Consider the following 19,821-nt stretch of genomic DNA (forward strand, 5'->3'; position numbering starts at 1 on the left):
TTCATTTATTTTCAATAAATTTTATAATTTTGTCTCCCTTTCTGAAAGTGTTGTCCATCAATTGACATTTGCCCTCATTTCTAGACAATTTAAATAAGATTTTTGTCTTTTAAACTCTTATATTTATTCTTCAATATTTCAAACAGATAGACATTAATTTCGAAATATGTTCTTATTTTTTAAATCCTCTACTTGAATTATATCATATGAATATGCAATTATGTAACATCTTTATTGGTTAATTACACAGGGCCAAAAACAAAATGAAATTGCCAATTCTAATAACATTACAAGTGGACAAAGCTTAAATGCCAATAATTTTGCATGGCAATCCAATCGGGAAAACCAATTCCATCCACAATATATGCGGCCAAATGGGTGTGGATTCGGCCAATTTTCAGCTGCTGCTTCTTCTTCTTCATCAATGCCCTCAACATTTTCCATGTACCCAAACACTTATTATTACAACAACTCCAACATGAACCCTTACCCCAATTTAATGCTTCCACCACCACCAACCATGAACAACTACACACTTCTTGACATCCCAACAAGGCGAGCAACAATGAATGAACTTGAAAGGTCCTCAAGCTCTCGAAGGTATGGTTTGCAACATCAACAATATGTTGGAAATTATAACAATCCGTTTAAACGATGCACCAACTACAACTGCAACACCAATGACACCCCGATGTGGCGCAAAGGTCCCCTTGGTCACAAGGTATGTAACTAAGATAAAATATATTATTTTTATTTAAAAATCAAATCATTTTTTTAACTTAGTATATTAATTAATTTTTCTCTTCTTTGTTGTTAATTAGACACTTTGTAATGCTTGCGGCATTAAGTATAGAAAAGAAGAGGAGAAAAGAAAAGCTAAAGAAGAGGCAAGTAATCGAAAGTCAAACAATAATTTAGGTTGAATCTTAATTTTTTTTTTTTTATGAAATTGTAAAAATAAAATACAATCAAAGTGATATGTGTACTCCTAATAATTTTGTTGAATTAGATGGATGATGACATTGGGGTGCATTTAGTTAATTGATTAGTTTTGATCATTATCAAATGAAGGGTGCATTTGATTCAATAATTTTTTTATTACAAAAAATAAAAGATTAGTATAATGTTTGATAAAATTGTTTATATAAATAATTCTTACATTTGATTAAAAGTAATAACAATATATTAAAATATTATTTTACATTAGTACCCTTAAAAGATGATTGCATGTAAATTAGCATTTTGTTTGGTTAAATTAATATGTCATATGTTAAAAGTATTTGCTTTGTGTATATTCTAAAATATTCTCTATATTAATAATATATTGAGATATTTTTGTATTATCATATTATGAAATTAATTAATTAAATTATTTTTAAGTTGACATCCTATCGCAAGTATATATTATTTTTTTCTAAAATATCATTTATATTATTTGTTATTTTAATTAAAAACAAGAACATTTTATTCTAAAAATAAGATTGTAACAAAATTAAAATTACTTCGATAATCTTTTAGATTATTTCATATATTATCTAACACATAACTTTACTAATAAAAATTACTAAAATATTTTATCATCTATCAAATCAAACTAGACAATGTCAATGACAATAAATAAATTAATAGGGTAATTAAATATTACCCTAAACCAAACACTTCAAAATATATCCAACCGATTATCAAGGTCTTTCTCTACCTATAACACATAAATAAAATATCTGGCAATAAAACCCAAACATCACATTTGGAAGATGAAATTGTAATTTGAAGATGGCCAAAGTATAAAATGTGTTTAGAAAATTGAATTTAAAGGGTCAAAAATTGTAAACTTCAATTGAATTTTTGAGTACAAAAGTACAAAATTAACATTTTATGTATAAAATTTAGGTCAAATGACTATTTACCACCAAACTTTTGATGAAACAATATTTTCTATCTTTTAAGCTTGAAAAGTTAAATTTTCCTCTGTCGTAAATTTGTTAATATTTTAATTTTTTAATTTTAAAGTTGATAAAAAGATAAAAATAACATCCATTTTTATTGAATATAAATAACAATTTTTCTGCCAACAATTCATATACATTTTATCCACCCTTGATTAAAAATTATAAAAACTAAAAATTATTATAAGTATTCGGTGGGATTACTCCTCTCCCACTACAATCATATTTATAACTCTCTAGCCTTATCACTCTTGCTCACTATTAACTTGATTTAAATATGTTAGATCTCACTTAAATTTGTCACTTCTCACCCAGTTCTATGAGTGATGAGCTTTGTTTTGCTCAGATTTTACCATTTGCACCAACTCCAGGTCATCTTGCCACCCACACAAGCCTTAAGCATGTTCAAATTTGTTTACTTCCCCTAGGTGTTATCTGACAACTGAAAAATAAAAAAATAGGAAAAAAAAACTAGCTTTTAATTGTTAAACTAATGTCTAATTTTGACAAAATGGTAAAAAAAAAAAAAGGATTTTTCAAACTATAATGATAAGCAATCGTCATTTCATCAAAGTTCAAGGTGGGAAATAGTCATTTGTCCTGAAATATAAAAATCGTTCAAGACATGCCAAGGTAGACTTGGTCACGGTTCATGAACCGGTGGTTTTGGTTCGAAACCACCTGTTCACAGTTCAAAAAAATAAGAACCCGAAATCGAAACCGTCACAGGACGGTTTGTAACCGGTTCGAAACCGACGGTTCTGTTTCATGACCCTGGTTGAACCATCGGTTTAGAATCGACGGTTTTGGTTCATGACCCCGATTCGAAACCGATATTGAACAGTCAATTCTAATACACGACCCTAATTTATTTTTTAAATTATTAATTATAATAATTAAAAATTAAAAAAAAAGCTTGGATTTAATTTTTCAATTAAGTTTCCTACGTATCTTCTTGAGATTTAGAAGAATCAAAGCGTACGTAATTCTCTTATCTTTACGTATCCGATAGCCGACAGTACCCCCTTACTTTATCATTCACCTCCGCTATCTTAACTATTGCTCCACCTCTACATATTGGTTTCCACTTTTTTGTATTGAAAAATCTTCTACAAATTGATTTTCATTCACATTTGATATATATGAATATTGATTGAATCTCCTATTACTTGAAAAATTTTCACTACTTGTCATTTTTTGATAATAAATAAAATTAATTATATAATTAATTATGAAAGATAATGAAAAAAATAAATAATAAATAAAATTAATTATAGAGATAAATTCTATAATTAATTATAAATTGTATAATAGAAATTAAAATTGTAATTAATAAAAAATAAATAAAGAATTTAATTAAATTTGAGAAAAAGACTTTGAAAGATTGAGAGAGTATTGAGAATTGAGAGGATAAGAAATGAGAATAAATGAGAGAGTTTGAAAGATTGAAAGAGAGAGTTGAGAGATTAAGGGAATATTTATAGGAGAAATTTTGAAAAAATTAAAAAAAATGGTGGGGAAATAAAATGGTATAATTATGCAGGGGACGTCCCCTGCAAATTCTAAAAATGCAGGGGTTGTCCCTGCATTTTGCTTTGCAAGGAATGCAAGGACCGTTTGGTTTTATTAAATTTTTAAAAATAAAAAAAAATTAAAATTTTAATATTTCCGGTTCACAAGGTTTTGAACCGTCGATTCAACAGCCGGTTTATGAACTGGCGGTTCGACGGTTTAAAAATAGAGAAACCGGAACCAAACCCTCAAATTTCGGTTTTGGTTCCGATTCATACCGGTTCCGGTTTCGGGTTAATACGGGCTGGTTTCAGTCAAGTTCATAGGCCAAACCGGCCCATGGCCAAGTCTATGCCAAGGCCCTCCTAAATTACAAACCTAAAATAAAGAAAAGACACTAATTAATTTCTGGAGACAATTAATATTTGGAGAATAAGTCGAATATCTTAATTATACCAAAAAAATACATAAAATGTTTTGAATTTATTAACTCAATATAATAGACTCTCCTAAAAAGACACCAACTATTTGCATAAATTCTACCATAACTGAGTAAAATATTCTATTAATTTACACCTCACTATTGACTTGGCCAAACCCAAAATAATACAAACAAAAAGTTGACTTAGTAGAAAGTAAACAGTGATAGCAATTAAGTTGCATTAATTTGTAATACTCCCTTTTAGTTCACGCTTACTATCAATATCTCTAAGAACAACTCTAAAATTCTCAATTTAACCTTTGCTAAAGTTTTTGTAAATATATTTGCAATTTGATCACTAGTAAGAGCTCTAAATTTCTCAATCTAGCCTTTGATAAAGCTTTTGTAAATATATCTACACTTTAATCACTAGTAGAAACTCATTTCAACTTAATTTCTTAGTTCAACACCTTCTCTCAAATAAAGTGATAATGAACTTCAATATGTTTTGTCTGCCAATGAAAGACTGGATATGAAGCAAGTTCGATTGCACTTGCATTATCACAATAAATCTGCACAATATAATCAACTTTATAGAAGATGTCCTTCATAAAGCACTTTACCAATGCACTCTTGTGTAGCCATTGTTGTCACCGTGTATTCGGCTTTAGTATTGGATAAAGTAACAATAGATTGCTATAGATTGCTTCTTGTTGCACCATGAAACAATAGTTGAACCAATATTGAAATAATACCCTAAAGTTGAACAATGATCAATTGCATCACCTGTCTAATCTATAATAATAAATTCTCTCAATAAGAAATTGTCATCTTTAGTGTAAGATTCTTTTTGCTACATTTAAAAAAGGAGTTCTTAGACTTAGCATAAACTGAAAGATAACACCAACTTAGTAGGCAATGTTTAGTCTTGTAATAGTTAAATAAATTAAACTACCAACAAGTTTTTAAAACCTTTTTGCATCCTTTAACAACTCCTCTTCCTTTTTTTTCAACTTGAGATAAGACTTAATAAGAGAAGACATTTCTTGACTCTTCTATTTCAAAAGTCTCCAAAAGGCCACAAGCAAATCTTTTTTTAGATATAAAATATCTTTGATCTAATTTCTCTAGTTTGAGAGCAATGAAACATTCAATTTCACCCAAAATTTTCATTTCAAACCAAATGGAGAAATCAGATCGCAACTCAAAAATTTTGTCTTTATCTTTCTTATGATTATCCTATCATCCACATATAATAAAACATACCAAGCACGCGGTGTTTTTTTGAGACCATATAATGCTTTTTTTAACTTACATACATGTTAGGGAAATTGCTCGAAGATGAATCTTTGAGGTTGTTCAGTAAATACTTAACAACCTAGCTCACTATAAAGAAATGTGTTCTTTACGTCAAATTGTCATAACTTTCAACCTTTAAAGGCAACAAGTGAAAAAATTGCTCTTAAAGTTACCATTTTACCACTAGACTGAAAGTCTCCTCATAATCTAATCCATATCTTTGAGAGAAACCACATACATTTAAATGAGCTTTATGTCTACCAATTGAGCCACCTAATTTTTTCTTCAGTCAATAAATCCACTTGTAGGTATCTAACTTGCAATTTTTTGGTTATGGCACAAGCTTCAATTTCTTCTTACATTACTGTTTTCCATTCTCGATTGCCCCTAGCTTTTTCAAAACATGTAGGTTCTTTTTTAATAAAAATTCTAGTAAAGAAGCATACAATCATAGTGCAGTTATTAAGTTGAATTTCAAAATCTTTAAGGTAATATAGTTGTCTTTTGTCCGTCGGGGATGGATATTCATCGATTCTTGTAGAATCATTATTACAAGATGCTTGTGAATTGGTTTGAGGAAATTGCTCAAATTTCCTTGATCATCATCATAAGTTACATTTTTTACAATTAAATTTTAGCAAAATACCAAGATGACACCTCATCAAATACAACATTTCTAGATGCGACAAATATCTTTGTTTTTGGATCCATGCATATCCATCCTTTCTTGCATGAATCATAGCCAACAAAGACATACTTAATGGTTCCATTAGTTTTAAATATGAACATAACAAATAGAACCAAACAACCAAAACTAGTTTCCATTTGGTTTTACATTATAAACAATCTCAAATGGAGACTTTTCTTTACCTACTCAAGAAGGTAACTTATTTATCACGTCTTATGCATTGTTTCCACTTAAAGTTCTCAATGAAGGTTCTTCTCATGAAGCCATGAAAGACTTGTTGATGTGAGATGTGTCAACTTTCCTTCCGAAATCCTATTTTGTTGAAAGGTGATAGGATAGGTCATTTGTCATTGAATACCTTACTATCAAAATATTAATAGAAATCGTTTGACATGAATTTACCGTCATTGTCATTGCTCAAGCATTTAACTTTTTGTTTGAACTTTGTTTTTATAAAAATTTTTAACTCAATAAGCTTGGATAATGTTTTACCCTTCTTTTTCAAAAGTAAACCCAAGTGTACCTAGAATGGTCATCCACCAACACCATATCAAAGTGATAACCACTGTTAATTGTTGTTCTTTAGATCTTATCAGATTCATATCAACCAATTTGAACAACGTTAATATGTGGTTTAATGAGCTCTTGACAGGAAGATGATGGTATTTGTCATATTAGCACCCTTGACAAATCTCATTGTTATGAACATTTTTCATAATTGCTAAGTCATCTAACAATTTTTTGATGAAACTACTTGTAGCATTTGATAGCCTACATGTCCCAGTCAAGCATGTCATATTGTTGCATTATCAGTTTGACTTATCTTCTTCACATACGCCTCTTATCACCTCATAAAGAAATAAAACATTAAGGTAAAACACATAAATACAAAGATGATATAAATTTTAGCACCAAATCAAAAGAATAAGACCTATAATCCATGACGTCATATTGAAAACATGAGGTGTTTAGGGTCTTTTGATATTTAAGGTTAGTGTTAGTTTATATTATAATATATAGAGAGAGAGAGAGAGTTATGGTACAATATGTGTCTCAAGATAAGGTTTCTCTTGAATATGAAAGTTGTATATGTACGTTTTATAAGTGTCCAATAAGGTTAAAACATACAAGCTTCATTGGAAGTGAAAGAATTTTTTTTATTTCTTTTGAAATATAAAGAGAGCTAACAGAGATATAACACTGTTTGTGATCACTTTGTTAGGTGTTATTTCTGTCACACTTCCAAATCTGATCCATATTGATTTAATTATTAGTAATTGTGATCATGACAATCCTATGTCGCTAAAGAACATAAGTAATGTCTTAGTTTATTATTGATGATCATATTAACTGATTGATTATTATAATATAATTTATCTTTAAACTAGTTTATTTTCTAAAATATTAACCACTTAAAGTTAAAAAGTTGATTACTTGGAAGTCAAAAATTGTTTTCTTTTTTTAATAAAATAAAATAAAAATAATTAATATTTCCCAAGTAGAAAAATGTTAGAAAATTTGTTTATGTGAATTAACATTAATTACAATTTTAATTTAATAAAATTGGATAATGAAATAGTGTAATGACAGTTTACAGATGCACTTTAAAAAAATCAATAAAGATAAATCTGATACATATAAAGATTATAATCTAGTGGACAATATTAGTGTGGGTCTTAAGATTTATTAGACCTTTGATGAGAGTTAATTAACTTAATATATATTGGCTAGTCCTCACTTCAAAACCTGAAGTATAAATTGCCCCATTGAAAACTATCATTCAAGGAGCACTTTGAAGTGGAAGACAAGTCGGGTCTCACATCGAGAGGTAATCTTGACAAGTTATTTTGGCAGCTTTACGGATTGAAATTACATAGTGATCTAGGTATTCCTACAACCCTAAAGTAGTTTAATTCAATATTTTATAGTTTGTATATAGATCCTATTAAATTAAGCTTGCATGATTTTACTTACTTTATACGAAATTAAATCTTACACTTGTATCAGTTGTTAACATGTAGATCTAAGGCGTGTTGATTTTGTTTTAGATTGGCAATGGAGAAAGTTAAACCAATAGCAGTAGATACTTTCTCCAATGTTTGTTTTTCTATTGTTATATGTTTATATAGGCGGGATCTTGCGCATTTTCCTGGAGAGGAGGAAGTACTTCGGTTAGAACTTGATATTGGTGGTGAGTTGGTTCTTGAGCTGAAGCTAACCATCCCTAAAAATAATCCGAAGATCTTTCAAATTGATTCTAGTTTTAAAGCTAACAAAGCTGGTGCCGGTTCTGGTGGGTTTTCAATGTATTTTTGACTCATTTGGATGTATTTACTTTACAGGCGGATTTGCATAAGAGTCCTTCCAACATTCAGCCTTCTGCATCCCACAGAATCTTTTGTCTCATTCACCTCCGTCGATGAGTCAAAGCATGAGGTTTGGCCAGAATCCGGGGAGCAGTTTTTTGGAGACCTTCTGCCTAGTGCTGATATTTTTTTTTCACCTATACCTATTATAATTATTATTATCATTGTTTTCATTAACATAATTTGCGTAAATAATCAGCTAGAAGAAAATATATTTGGATTAACTGAGACCACAGAAGGATCAACATTGAAAATTCTTGTTTTCCCTGTGTGTTAGGATTAGGATGTGCTTCTCAAGATATTTTAGACATACCTTGGAGAAATTTGAAACTGGCACTAAACCGGATCCATTTATGTCCTTGTTGATTCATTTGGTTTTATTCCAGGCAATGAATTCTTGTTGATGAGTGCGCTGTTGTGGGGCTTGTGAATCAGTTCAACACCGAGGAGGTTTACAAGTGTTTCATTGACTGGGCAACGGGAACAGTTAATTTGGAGCTGTGGTCCGAAGAGAGGCCAGTTTCAACTCAATCACCTCTCAGAATTTGCCGTGAGTTTGAGGTGGTAAATGTTGCATAGCTGCTTAGACAGCAAAATATTCCAACAACATTCTCTATTTAGAGAGTTGATAATTTTCAACACCACCTCTTAACATATGACACAAAAATATTAGGTTAAAGTTGAGTTTGTTAACATAAAATTTATTTTAGGGTAATCCGATATGACTTGAAATTAAATCAGATAGTGTTAGGGTCCATACAAAAGTAACCTGATATAATTCGAATCGATTCGAATATTTTTGAAAATTTAATTTTAATAGAATTTATTTGAGAAATGTTAAAAGACAATATCAATAGTAATTAAAATTTTTATAAATTGTATATAATTATATTTTTATATAATTATAATTATTTTAATTATTATTTTTTTAATTTAAATATTTTATTTTATTGTTAAGTAATAAGAATTTGATTTGATTAATTAAATTATAAACTTTTTTTAAAGTTTTTACTAATATTATAATTATATGTTATATTTTTATAGTAAGAATTTAAAATTTTAATTGATTGTATATAATTATATCTTTGTATAATTATAATTATTTATACATGTAAACCAATTCCAACAAATTTATACATGTCAATTAACTCCAATAAATAATCTGAAAAATTGAAACTAAAACAGTATAAATATTAAATCTCAAACGGACAACATGCAACCCCAAAACATTTATGTAAGGCAAACTCCAAAAAATTCATTCATGTAAACCCAACTCCATCATATCATCCAAAAAAAAAAAAAATTCGTTATCGTTGTTATTAAAACCCACACAATGAAACTATTATCATTGTCGTCAATGCTTTTAAAGTTTATATAAACTGTTTAAACAACAAATGAAGCACATTAAAAAATTCTCCAACGTTGTCAATACTATTGTCTTCATCGTCATTGTTATTGCCACAGATGATTCACTGATTTTTGCATAACTTTATGAAGAAAAAATTACGGAAAAAGCTCTCTCATTTTCGGCTATTGAAACGATAATGAAGGCCAAATACTTTCTTATTGTTTCACCCTTCGTTTAAATTTTCGGAATACGTGGCACATTCTCATTTGTTATCAAATCAATAACCAATTAAAAATTCGTCCAAATTTTTGAAATTTGAGCGTTAAATGAGAAAAGAACACTTCAGATGTCACAACTCTATTAGCTAAAGCATTCATAAATGATCCACAACCGTTGATTTTCGCTAAAATTTTCCAGCCATTGATCACATACATTATGTCGCATTAAAGCCACCTGACATAAACTGCATCTGGGGGAAATTTGGCACCACCATTTTTTTTAAACGAGTTTTTGTGAAAGTTTTGCGATACACATATTCAAAAACACATTCAACCACGCCAAGATTTTCCCATTAATCGCCGACCCATTCATCACAAAGTGCCAAAAAAATAGTTTCTTAAAACAAACGCCCAGGTGTCTGACGGCCAAAAAATTACGTAAATAAACTCTCTGAAAAGCACTATCTGCACTTTGTAAGTCCAACAACTTCTTTAGTCGTTTTAAACTTTCTACAAGAAATGTAATTACTTTATTATCCTTTTTACGGGTAATTAATTAAAATAAGTAAAATTTTAAGTGTTTATACGTTTTTAAGTCACTCTAGAAAAGTTTTACTATAATAAGCAAATCGTATTTTTTTTACTTTTTTTACCCTTATGTTGAAAAATCAAATAAAAATATTTTTTTTGAGAATGTGCATCGGTTTATGATGGTTACGATGGTGGGCAGGGATTTTATAGTGAAATCCTAAATATGTTGAATTATGTATATGGATGTTTTTGAATGTTTAAAACGCTTAAAATGATGTAGTTTCGATGTTAATGGATGTTTGGAAGTATAGCCGTTGAAAGACAAAAGCACACAAATTTACAGTGTCGCGCAAACTGCGCAAATTTACAATGCCTCTCAAACACTGTTCAACTGAGCAAACCGCTTCCAAAATCGCGCAAAAATCCTGTTCACAGATTATAATATCTACTTTTGCGCGGTATGAACAGTATTTGCACGGTGTGAACAGTGTTTGCGCAGCACTGTACATTTACGCAGTTTGCGCGACACTGTAAATTTATGCGCTTTTGTCTCTCAACGGCTACACTTCCAAACATCCATTAACACCGAAACTACATCATTTTAAGCGTTCGAAACATTCAAAAACATTCAAAAACATTCATATAAATAATTCGACATATTTAGGGTTTCACTGTAAAACCCCTAACCATCATAAACCGACGCACATTCTCAGAAAAAAATATTTTTACTTGGTTTTTCAATATAAGGGTAAAAAGGGTAAAAAAAATATGATTTGCTTATTTTGGTAAAACTTTTCTAGGATGGCCTAAAAACGTATAAACGTTTAAAATTTTGCTTATTTTAATTAATTACCCCCTTTTTACTAACAATTTTCGCCTAATATAACACAAAGTGTGGGATTTTAGGTTTTACAAGCTTCCCAGGTAAAATTTTAAAAAAGCATCAAACCATGAGTGAAAATAAATCCTTTGATGTATTTTTTATACACAAATAATATCATTATATAATTAAATATTATTTTACATATTATCTATATATTTAAATTATACTAAAAATAAATATACAGTTTTATTGATTCCATACACTCTAAGAATATATATCATGTTACTTGGTATGCTACTATTTTCTGCCACTTGAATCAACCATAATATTCCTATAATTTCCCAAATATGAAATATTGGACATTATAAAGGTTGTACAGGTCTCACTAACAAAGGCAGCCATTTCAAAAGGTTCTGAATAGATAAGCCCAGAACCATAGCCATAAATATGACCTCGCTAATAAATTTAAATGAAAAATCTAACTCCCATGCATATGCAATTTTGTCTCTCTGCACCCGAAAAAAAAAATAATAATAATAATAATAATAAAAAGAACTTAATAATAAACACGCCGAATACAAAAGCTATAACAACAATTAATGGTCCTAAGAGGGAACAAGGAGAAAACCGGCCATGCCCATCATCCAACCCTAAACCATTCATATCACTGATTTGCGTAATTCTTCCGCTCCATGAGCAAAGTGGCATCTGTAGCCAAAGGTACAGGAACCTTTCGCGAAGTTCTCACACAGCTTTGTTTTGAAGTTGTTTGATTGAGACGAGGAGTTCGACTTCATTGGAAGTCCAGAGCCAGAACCAATATTTACAATTAGCTCACGAACCATGGCACTGGCTTGCTTGATCTGGTCAAATGTTCCCTCAAGCTCAATGTTCCTCAAGCTGGTATCAGCTTCATGGTCTCTGATTGAAAGTTTGGCTCCTGTAAGGCGACAGATTTGTTTGGAGTTCACACCATTTTTGCCGATGATAGCTCCAGCAAGCTTTGCATCAATGCTAATCTTAGCGGTGGCTGAGGCTCCAAAACTAGCTGCAGCTCCAAGACTTTGTGGAGGAGGCTCAGCCCGACCTCCCATCCTGGCGCCCATTGGTCCTGTGGCACGAGGATCTTCATGGGATGGAACAGTTGGCCTGCCAAGCTCCCACTCACCATGGGCAAAATGGCATTTATCACCAAACTTGCAACCTTCAGCCGTTTTGTATTTGTTGCACAATCGAGTTTTCACAGCTGGAGGCGATGAGCCATCCGGAAAGGATGGTGGGACTTGAGAATTTCTAGCAGCTGGAGGACGAGCAGGAGTTCCACCTACGTTCAGCATTTGAGACACAGCTTTGAAACCACCTGGAACATAATGCAAGAAATGGCATCCCTCTCCAAAAGGGCACCCAGAAGTACTGCAAAACATACAAAAGCAGTGCATTAGAGCCCATATGAGACAGATGCATATAGAAATTCCCAAGAAAGAAACAAAATATAAATAAACTCAAAACTCCAGACAGCCAATACACTGATATTAATCCAATGCCAAACTTCACTCTACACCTTGTGGAACCTGTAAGCCATCAACAATTTACTACTAAAGCTTTTACATTGATGGCATAGAGAACCTTGTTGGAATAAAAAGTGAAACAATGAAGCAGTCACATTTTCTTTTTAGCTGGAATATACCGTCCATAATATAAGTAGACTAACAGAATATTAGCCAAACAAATGAAAGAAACTTCCTTCAGTTTGAAAAATCATCAAACCACAAATGAAAACCTATCAATTCATCCCCTCTTGTCTAAATGATCTCCAAGGGTGAATAGAGACAAGGCAAACATTTTTAATTTTTTTGGGTTTTTTTTATAGAAGGCAAAGAATAATTCTCCCTAGACAGCCCAAAAGTAATGAAATCCATATCTCATGACATTGCTCAAAACAAATGATCATATAAGCACAGATTAAGAAAAGATTCAGCCAAGACTAAGGAAAAAAAGAAATTGTGCTAAAACGGGTTTTCATCACAAAAAGTGCTGGCAAAACCTTGAAAGGCAATTGACAAATCAAACCATAACTTTTGCTCTTCACAAGGGAATCCATTAATCAATGATAAGGTATAGAATTTTCAAATAAAGAGGTACTGAACAAGGAATATATTTATAGGAGAAAACCTTAAAATGTACACATATTATAAAGGGCTAAAAATTATCATAGTAGCTAAGGCAAGAGATGTGAATATTTCATTAACACTACCCTGGATCATTGTACATGAAGATTATCTTAAATTCAAAAACAAAAACAAGATGATATTATAGTAATCAATAGGGTACAAATTTTCCAAATGGAATTGTGATTGCATCATAACAATAATCTCATGACCCAATAAATAGAACCTGAATACGTTTCAACGGGCAGAGCAATTTTACAAATGAACTATTCCAACTGAAAACAAGATATGAAATAAATCTTTGTTTGATACACAGTTTCAATGTAGTCCAAACATTGTGATTTATATCAAGTTTTGCAGCATAGTGTGGCTGAGAAAGAGTAAAAACACGCAAAGTAATTGAGAGAAAGACAAAAAGAGAAGAAAAATACAAAAACAATACACAGTGACCCAAAAAGCATGGCAAACAAACTCTGTGCGCCAAGCAAGTCAATCAAGCCCTTGTAAAAAAAAAAAATGAAGACACAGTAACAACAATAACCACATTCACTCAAAAAGTGTTACCACAAACAAATTTAATAGCCTTTTTCCTGAACTCTAGATGCCAATTCATTGGTCCAGATCTCATGGCTTTTACTTGCAAAAGATTGCAATAAACCATATATTATCATGATACAGTGGGCAAATTTAGCATCCCAAACAACAGCTTTCAGTTTACATAAAGCCCTGCAAGTAGTTAATCCAATGGTAGTCTCGGAAATCAACCATTTCTGTGTTCAATAGTCTTTGTTTTCGTGATTAGAACAAAAGTATGACCTGTACCACAACTTGAGTTCCCAATTCATTAGTCCAAATCACATTAATTTTACTTGCAAAGATTGTGTAAGAAATTTTTCTTTACAAATTATAAATATTACAAACAGAACTGCATTCGCATTACTCATTTTAGATAGGTTAAGATTTGAACCTGAAAAACTTTGTGCATGGCTTCGATTTGCTTCCTATACCAGTTGGAGTGGACTCCATTTCTGTTGCAGAACATTAATTAATTCTCTCAGTTACAATTTCAGTGAGTTATTAATCTTGGAATTTAATAAATATCTAATATCATGTCAAAATTTCTCAAACTTACTGACAAAGTAATGCTCTCTAAAATTTAATAATCAGTCAATATTATATTAAATATACCACTGATTTCATTAGAATTAAAAGATTAAAAGAACAATTACATAATAAGTCCTAGAGGGAATGAGCTTTTTAAGAGATTATGGGCCTCTTACAAATTGCCTGTGTTTCACTGCAGGTAGTTTAAGGGACTAATAAAAAAGAATATTTAAATTATATGTTTTTTATTCTTTTGGTTCCCAAGGAAACAAATTTAAAACCACCCAACTAACTTATACATAGTAACTTGGCTGTGTTAAGTTTTCAGCTTTCAAAGAAACTAATTGCAGGTGGTTAAAAAATTGCACATTCTTTTACTTCTCAATAATCTGCTCAGAGTAAAATCGGTTTACATCATCTCCGTGCAAACTACAGTATCAAACTTCAACAAGTAACATAAAGTACAATATAGTACCATAGATTACAGGATATCAAATAAAATTGAACATCAATGATTTCAACATTTAAGAAATGAATTCCAACATTAACAGAGAAAACCATGAGAATAAGAAGAACAAGATAAGGAAGAAAACAATCCAACTAAAAGCCAGAGAAACCACACACCATTAACACTGCTAAAAGTTCACCTAGAAAGGATGCAACTAAAAGACTTAGCTTCCCACTCAACTTAAAAGTAAGCATAGTATTGAGAACTCAAAGCTTGCAACCTAGAAGATGAGATAAGTACAGAAAATTGAAATACCAAAGGAAAGAAATCGACCATAATCGATCACAAACAAGACACTTCTGCCATGTGATGATACCTAAAATTTACCTTCAGCAAAATTAGCATCTCACAGTGATATAAACCATATAGCAACAGTGATGGAACATGGCAAAGAACAGATTTCAAGGAAAAAAAGTGAAGACAAAAGACCTTTCAAATCTTATGTTTCTTCTTGCTTAAACTCACAAACAGTAAGCATATAAATTTCAAATAACACAAAAAACATTTAGTTACTCTATTCCATCACAGAAAGGTTGCACTAGCTACATTTTTTCAGGTGAATGAAATTACTCCAAAGAAAGAGCTTTGTCCCCACATTTTTTTTAAACAAAACAAAGACAGCATATTAAGAACCCAGTTTCCCATGGTCTCAATTTCCATGGATTACAAAATTAGGTTTTAATCGTTTACTTGCTCAGCCAATCACTCAAAATGACAAGACTTGGAACATCTACCATAATAATTCCATAGATTACAAAGAGAAGAATGACTATTTCCCATCAGCGCCATATCAAAATAAGAAGTTTCCACCCTTAAAGTCGAAAAACAACAGAATACCACCCTCCATTCAAAATTTTCTTTTTTTCTTATTTTTTTTTCCTCTCTCCCTTCTTCCTCTTCACAGGCACCAGCAACACTAAATCCATCAAAACCTTTGGCACCTACATCATTAAAACAGCCAGTGCCAATGTCACTGCAACAACCATCAAAGTCGCCAACACTGGCACCAATCAGAAAAAGTAAAATCTCATCTTCACCGATAACAATAAAATTGCCAGCTCCAGGGGCCACAACCATCAAAGTCACCAACACCTACACCTACACCAACATCAGCACGAACCGAAAACAGTAAAATCACATCTTCATTGGAAACAGCAAAACCACATGTTTACCGGAAACAGTAAAACCACCAACTCTAGTGCCACAACCATCAAAGTCACCAACACCTACACCTACACCTACACCTACACCAACACCAACACCGGCATCTCTTATTCCAATTTTTTTCCCTAAAAAGATTGAATTTGAAAGCAATAAGGTTAAGGTTGTTAGTGACTTTGAAGGGAATTGATTGATATTTCTACATAGAAGTAGAAAAGAAAATGGATTTGTAGAAGACAAAGGTTTTCCATTGAGGAGGAGATTTTATGGAGTTTGTCGGTGATGCATTGTTGGAAGCGTTGGCCATGAAAACTGCTGCAATTGAAAGAAAATTTAAAAGAAATATATTGAATTTCTATAGGTTTGTGTTAAGATTTTATGGAGTTTGTTGGTAATGTCTGATGAAAAATGTTGGAATGGAAAGAAAATGTAAAAGAAATTAATTAAATTTTTATAAAAAGTGTATTGGAAGGAAGAAGATGCAGATTTGTGAAATAAATAACAAAAGAATAATTTTGACATTTTGATATTATTATTAATTATCATAAGGGTATTTTCATATTTTTCTTGTTTTTACCCTAAAATGTAACATTATTTATTATTAGAATCTAACGGGAGGTGGTAATTAGTCTTTCTTTAATTTTAAGGGTGGAAACTTGTCATTTTGACATAGTTCGGGTGGCTCATAGTCATTCTCCCATTACAAAATTTGCCTTTAATCATTTACGTACTCGATCACTCACTCAAAGGACAGGACTCAGACCATCTACATAAAAATTTCCATGGATTACAAAATTAGGCTTCAATCATTAAAGTGCTCAGTCACTAACTCAAAAGGGCAAGACTCAGACCATGTATGCATTATAAACAGAACCTATCCCCCATATATGTCAGCACAAAGTGCTAACCACAGCACTTGCATAAAACATAGCGTACCCCATAGGTTCATTTGAGAAAAATATAATTTCTTAGTCAAAACTCAAGCCATTAAATCTTTGGTCATACAACAGAAAGGTAAGTTTTTAAAATAAGCTTAGAATAATATGTATCGCGAGCAGCTTCTAAATGATTTTGTCACAACGAATACTAAACCTAACAAATGCCAAGAGTGCTAGAAATATGACGTTGCGCATTACAAAAAAGGCATCCATGACATTACCAAGATCTAACAATCAAATCAATCTAACAATTCAAAAATACAATCCAACCCCCTACATTCTCAACCGAACTAACAAATCCAGACTTCAACTTCAACCTTCAATTCACTATCTCGGCAAATAAAAAGGTTTTAAACTTTAATAATTTCACCCCTTTTCTACTTAACCGGACACTTACTAAGTACAGCAAAACTTCGCACAACGAAATTCAAAAATAAATCCACAAAACGAGGACGTAAAACTAACGGAAACAAAAAAAAAAAAAACGCAACGAACCCTAACCTTGCTTAAATTTCTTGATCCCACCATTGCCGTTCAGCGCATGGTCTTGCCTTCCTCGCTTACGGCCACCACCGAGGTCCATTATCAACGCACGTGTGGGACGCGCCTAGATCCGAAGGCTGAGAGAAAAGAATCGAAGGAGGGAAAATATCGCAGGCGACGAAGAAGAACCCTAGAGAGAGAAAGGTAGGGCTCGAATGAAGAAGAGAGAGAACATTTTTTAAATTAAATTTCGGTAAATTGAAAGAGAGAGTCGGAATCGAAACTGAGGTTTAAATGCGGTTGATAATGTGAGCTATAATCAAGGCAACGTCACGTGTGCTGGTGTGAGTTGGTGGCTGTTGTGTCATACTTTCGATGAATATTTTTAGGGCGGTAACGCCAGTTTACCTTTTATTTGCTGGTGTCGAATGTTGAGTAGGGATATTGTAAGCCACGTCATATTTAAGTGTGCGCGAGTCTGTGATTGTGTGGCTATTGGCGATGTCAGCAATTTTTGGATGTTGTGTCTGCTGGCTACTGTTAAATGCTGAGGGATATTCGAGGCCACGTCACGTGTGAGCGTGTGATTAGTGAATTCATTTTCCTTCCTTAATGTCTACATTATAAAGACCCTCAAGAAATATTTATTATAATGTAAGTCCTATAATGTAACGTCACAAAGTAAGGATGGCAATTATATTATATCTAATTGTCTAGACGAATCCCACCCGAAAATATGTATGGATAAAGATAAACAAAACCTACGTAAATATGATCAGAGATATAGATCTCCTCATCTCATCAGGTACCAATTACCCTACTAAATTTACTAAATTATTTATTGTATTTTTAAATAATTATCAAAAATGAGATTAATATATAAAATTTACCCATAATAACTATAAGCAGGCATAAAATCCTTCACACCTCTCTCCCATCATCCCTCCATTTTTTAAAGTTCAACGAGACCAAAGACTAACTATAACCCCTAAGCAGTCAAAACAACCCACCAAAAGATCAAAACATAACCAAACTTTCTTTTTTTACATATAACGGTTGAAAAATCAATAGTAAAATCTTTAATTTTCACATTAGTCAGCTTTTTAGGAACATACCCAAATGATCTTCCTAAGAATGTATAAAAGATTTTATATGTAGTTATTATTGTTGTTAATAGTTTTGAGTTGAGAAGTTTTTAGATTCTTCTAAGTTGTTTATTTTTATCCAAATCATCTCTTAGAGTCAGGCTTATCAGTTGTAACATTAAAATTGCATCGAGTGATGTTAAAGTAACACACAATCTCCACTGAGTATTGCATCCCCAATGAATTTTATTTTTGTTTAAGCAAAATTATGTTAGTTATGGGATGATTGGTTTTATGTATTAAGGGCGAGCAATGTAAAAAGGACAAAGAAAGAAGTGAATGATTATTTCCTCACAGGACGAAAAAAGAATTTCATATCATCTTCAACGTGGGGATAAATCTATGATAGGGAAATGTTTAATTATTTGAGAATGGGAGGAGAACGGGGACAAGATATTCATCCATACCCTGTCATTCCCATCACAAAGTGCAAGACAACGTTCATTATCATCAAAGGAGGTTCAAGATTTTTCTTTTTTTAATTGATCCAGTAAATGATTTTTTTTTCTTTTAATCTATGGATTAAGGCGGACGGTGATTTCTACAAAATTATTAGACTAGTGATATTAACTAATTTTCGGTTTGCATATTATAAATTTTTGAATGTTTTTTTATGAAAAGATTTCTCCCGAAAAATTTAACATAGAATTAAATTATAATATATTTTGAAATAAATTGAAAAAAAAATTATAGCTAGGATTGAAAGTTTTTTGTTTCTAAGGTTTTTTAAGAGACCTTAAGAATAAGGGTAAAATGATATTTATTGAAGCTGTTTGATCGTAATTATTTATTACTTCAAGAATTTCATTTATTATAATCTCTCAAAATCATTTTAATTAATAACTTTATATTGTGAAAATAGTTTATTGTGGTGAAAAGAGTGATGACAATTTTTAGTAATACTAGAAGCAAAAATAATTTAAAAGGTTTTAATATATAAAAGGAGAAAAATAAAATTGTAATTCAATTTTAAAAGTATATTATTATCTATATTATAAATATAAATAAATAAAGATATCTTTAATTGATTGAAATAATTTGATATATGGTTATTGAATATTGTTGTAACTTGTGTGTGCATTCATTTATAATTCAATGGCATCATGAAAGGTGTGTTATGTACTATTTTATGGTCACAATTTATTGAATTACCATTAATTTT

At 31.3% G+C, this 19,821-nt stretch overlaps 2 protein-coding genes across 2 annotated transcripts; one reads left to right on the plus strand and one right to left on the minus strand.

Annotated features, from left to right (window-relative positions):
• The first annotated feature begins 260 nt into the window (after positions 1-260).
• Positions 261-1,061, plus strand: LOC123224837 (GATA transcription factor 29-like). Its single transcript, XM_044648562.1, has 2 exons — positions 261-721; positions 822-1,061. The coding sequence occupies exons 1-2, from the start codon at positions 365-367 to the stop codon at positions 921-923; spliced, it is 459 nt and encodes a 152-aa protein (XP_044504497.1). The 5' UTR covers positions 261-364; the 3' UTR covers positions 924-1,061.
• Positions 1,062-11,463: 10,402 nt separating this feature from the next.
• Positions 11,464-17,890, minus strand: LOC123226219 (zinc finger CCCH domain-containing protein 14-like). The gene is made up of 3 exons (XM_044650754.1): positions 17,533-17,890; positions 14,288-14,348; positions 11,464-12,565 (listed from the first exon to the last, which is right to left on the minus strand). The coding sequence occupies exons 1-3, from the start codon at positions 17,612-17,614 to the stop codon at positions 11,812-11,814; spliced, it is 897 nt and encodes a 298-aa protein (XP_044506689.1). The 5' UTR covers positions 17,615-17,890; the 3' UTR covers positions 11,464-11,811.
• Between the last annotated feature and the right edge of the window lie 1,931 nt (positions 17,891-19,821).

The sequence above is a fragment of the Mangifera indica genome, chromosome 9 (assembly GCF_011075055.1).
Source record: "Mangifera indica cultivar Alphonso chromosome 9, CATAS_Mindica_2.1, whole genome shotgun sequence".
NCBI classification, from domain to species: domain Eukaryota; kingdom Viridiplantae; phylum Streptophyta; class Magnoliopsida; order Sapindales; family Anacardiaceae; genus Mangifera; species Mangifera indica.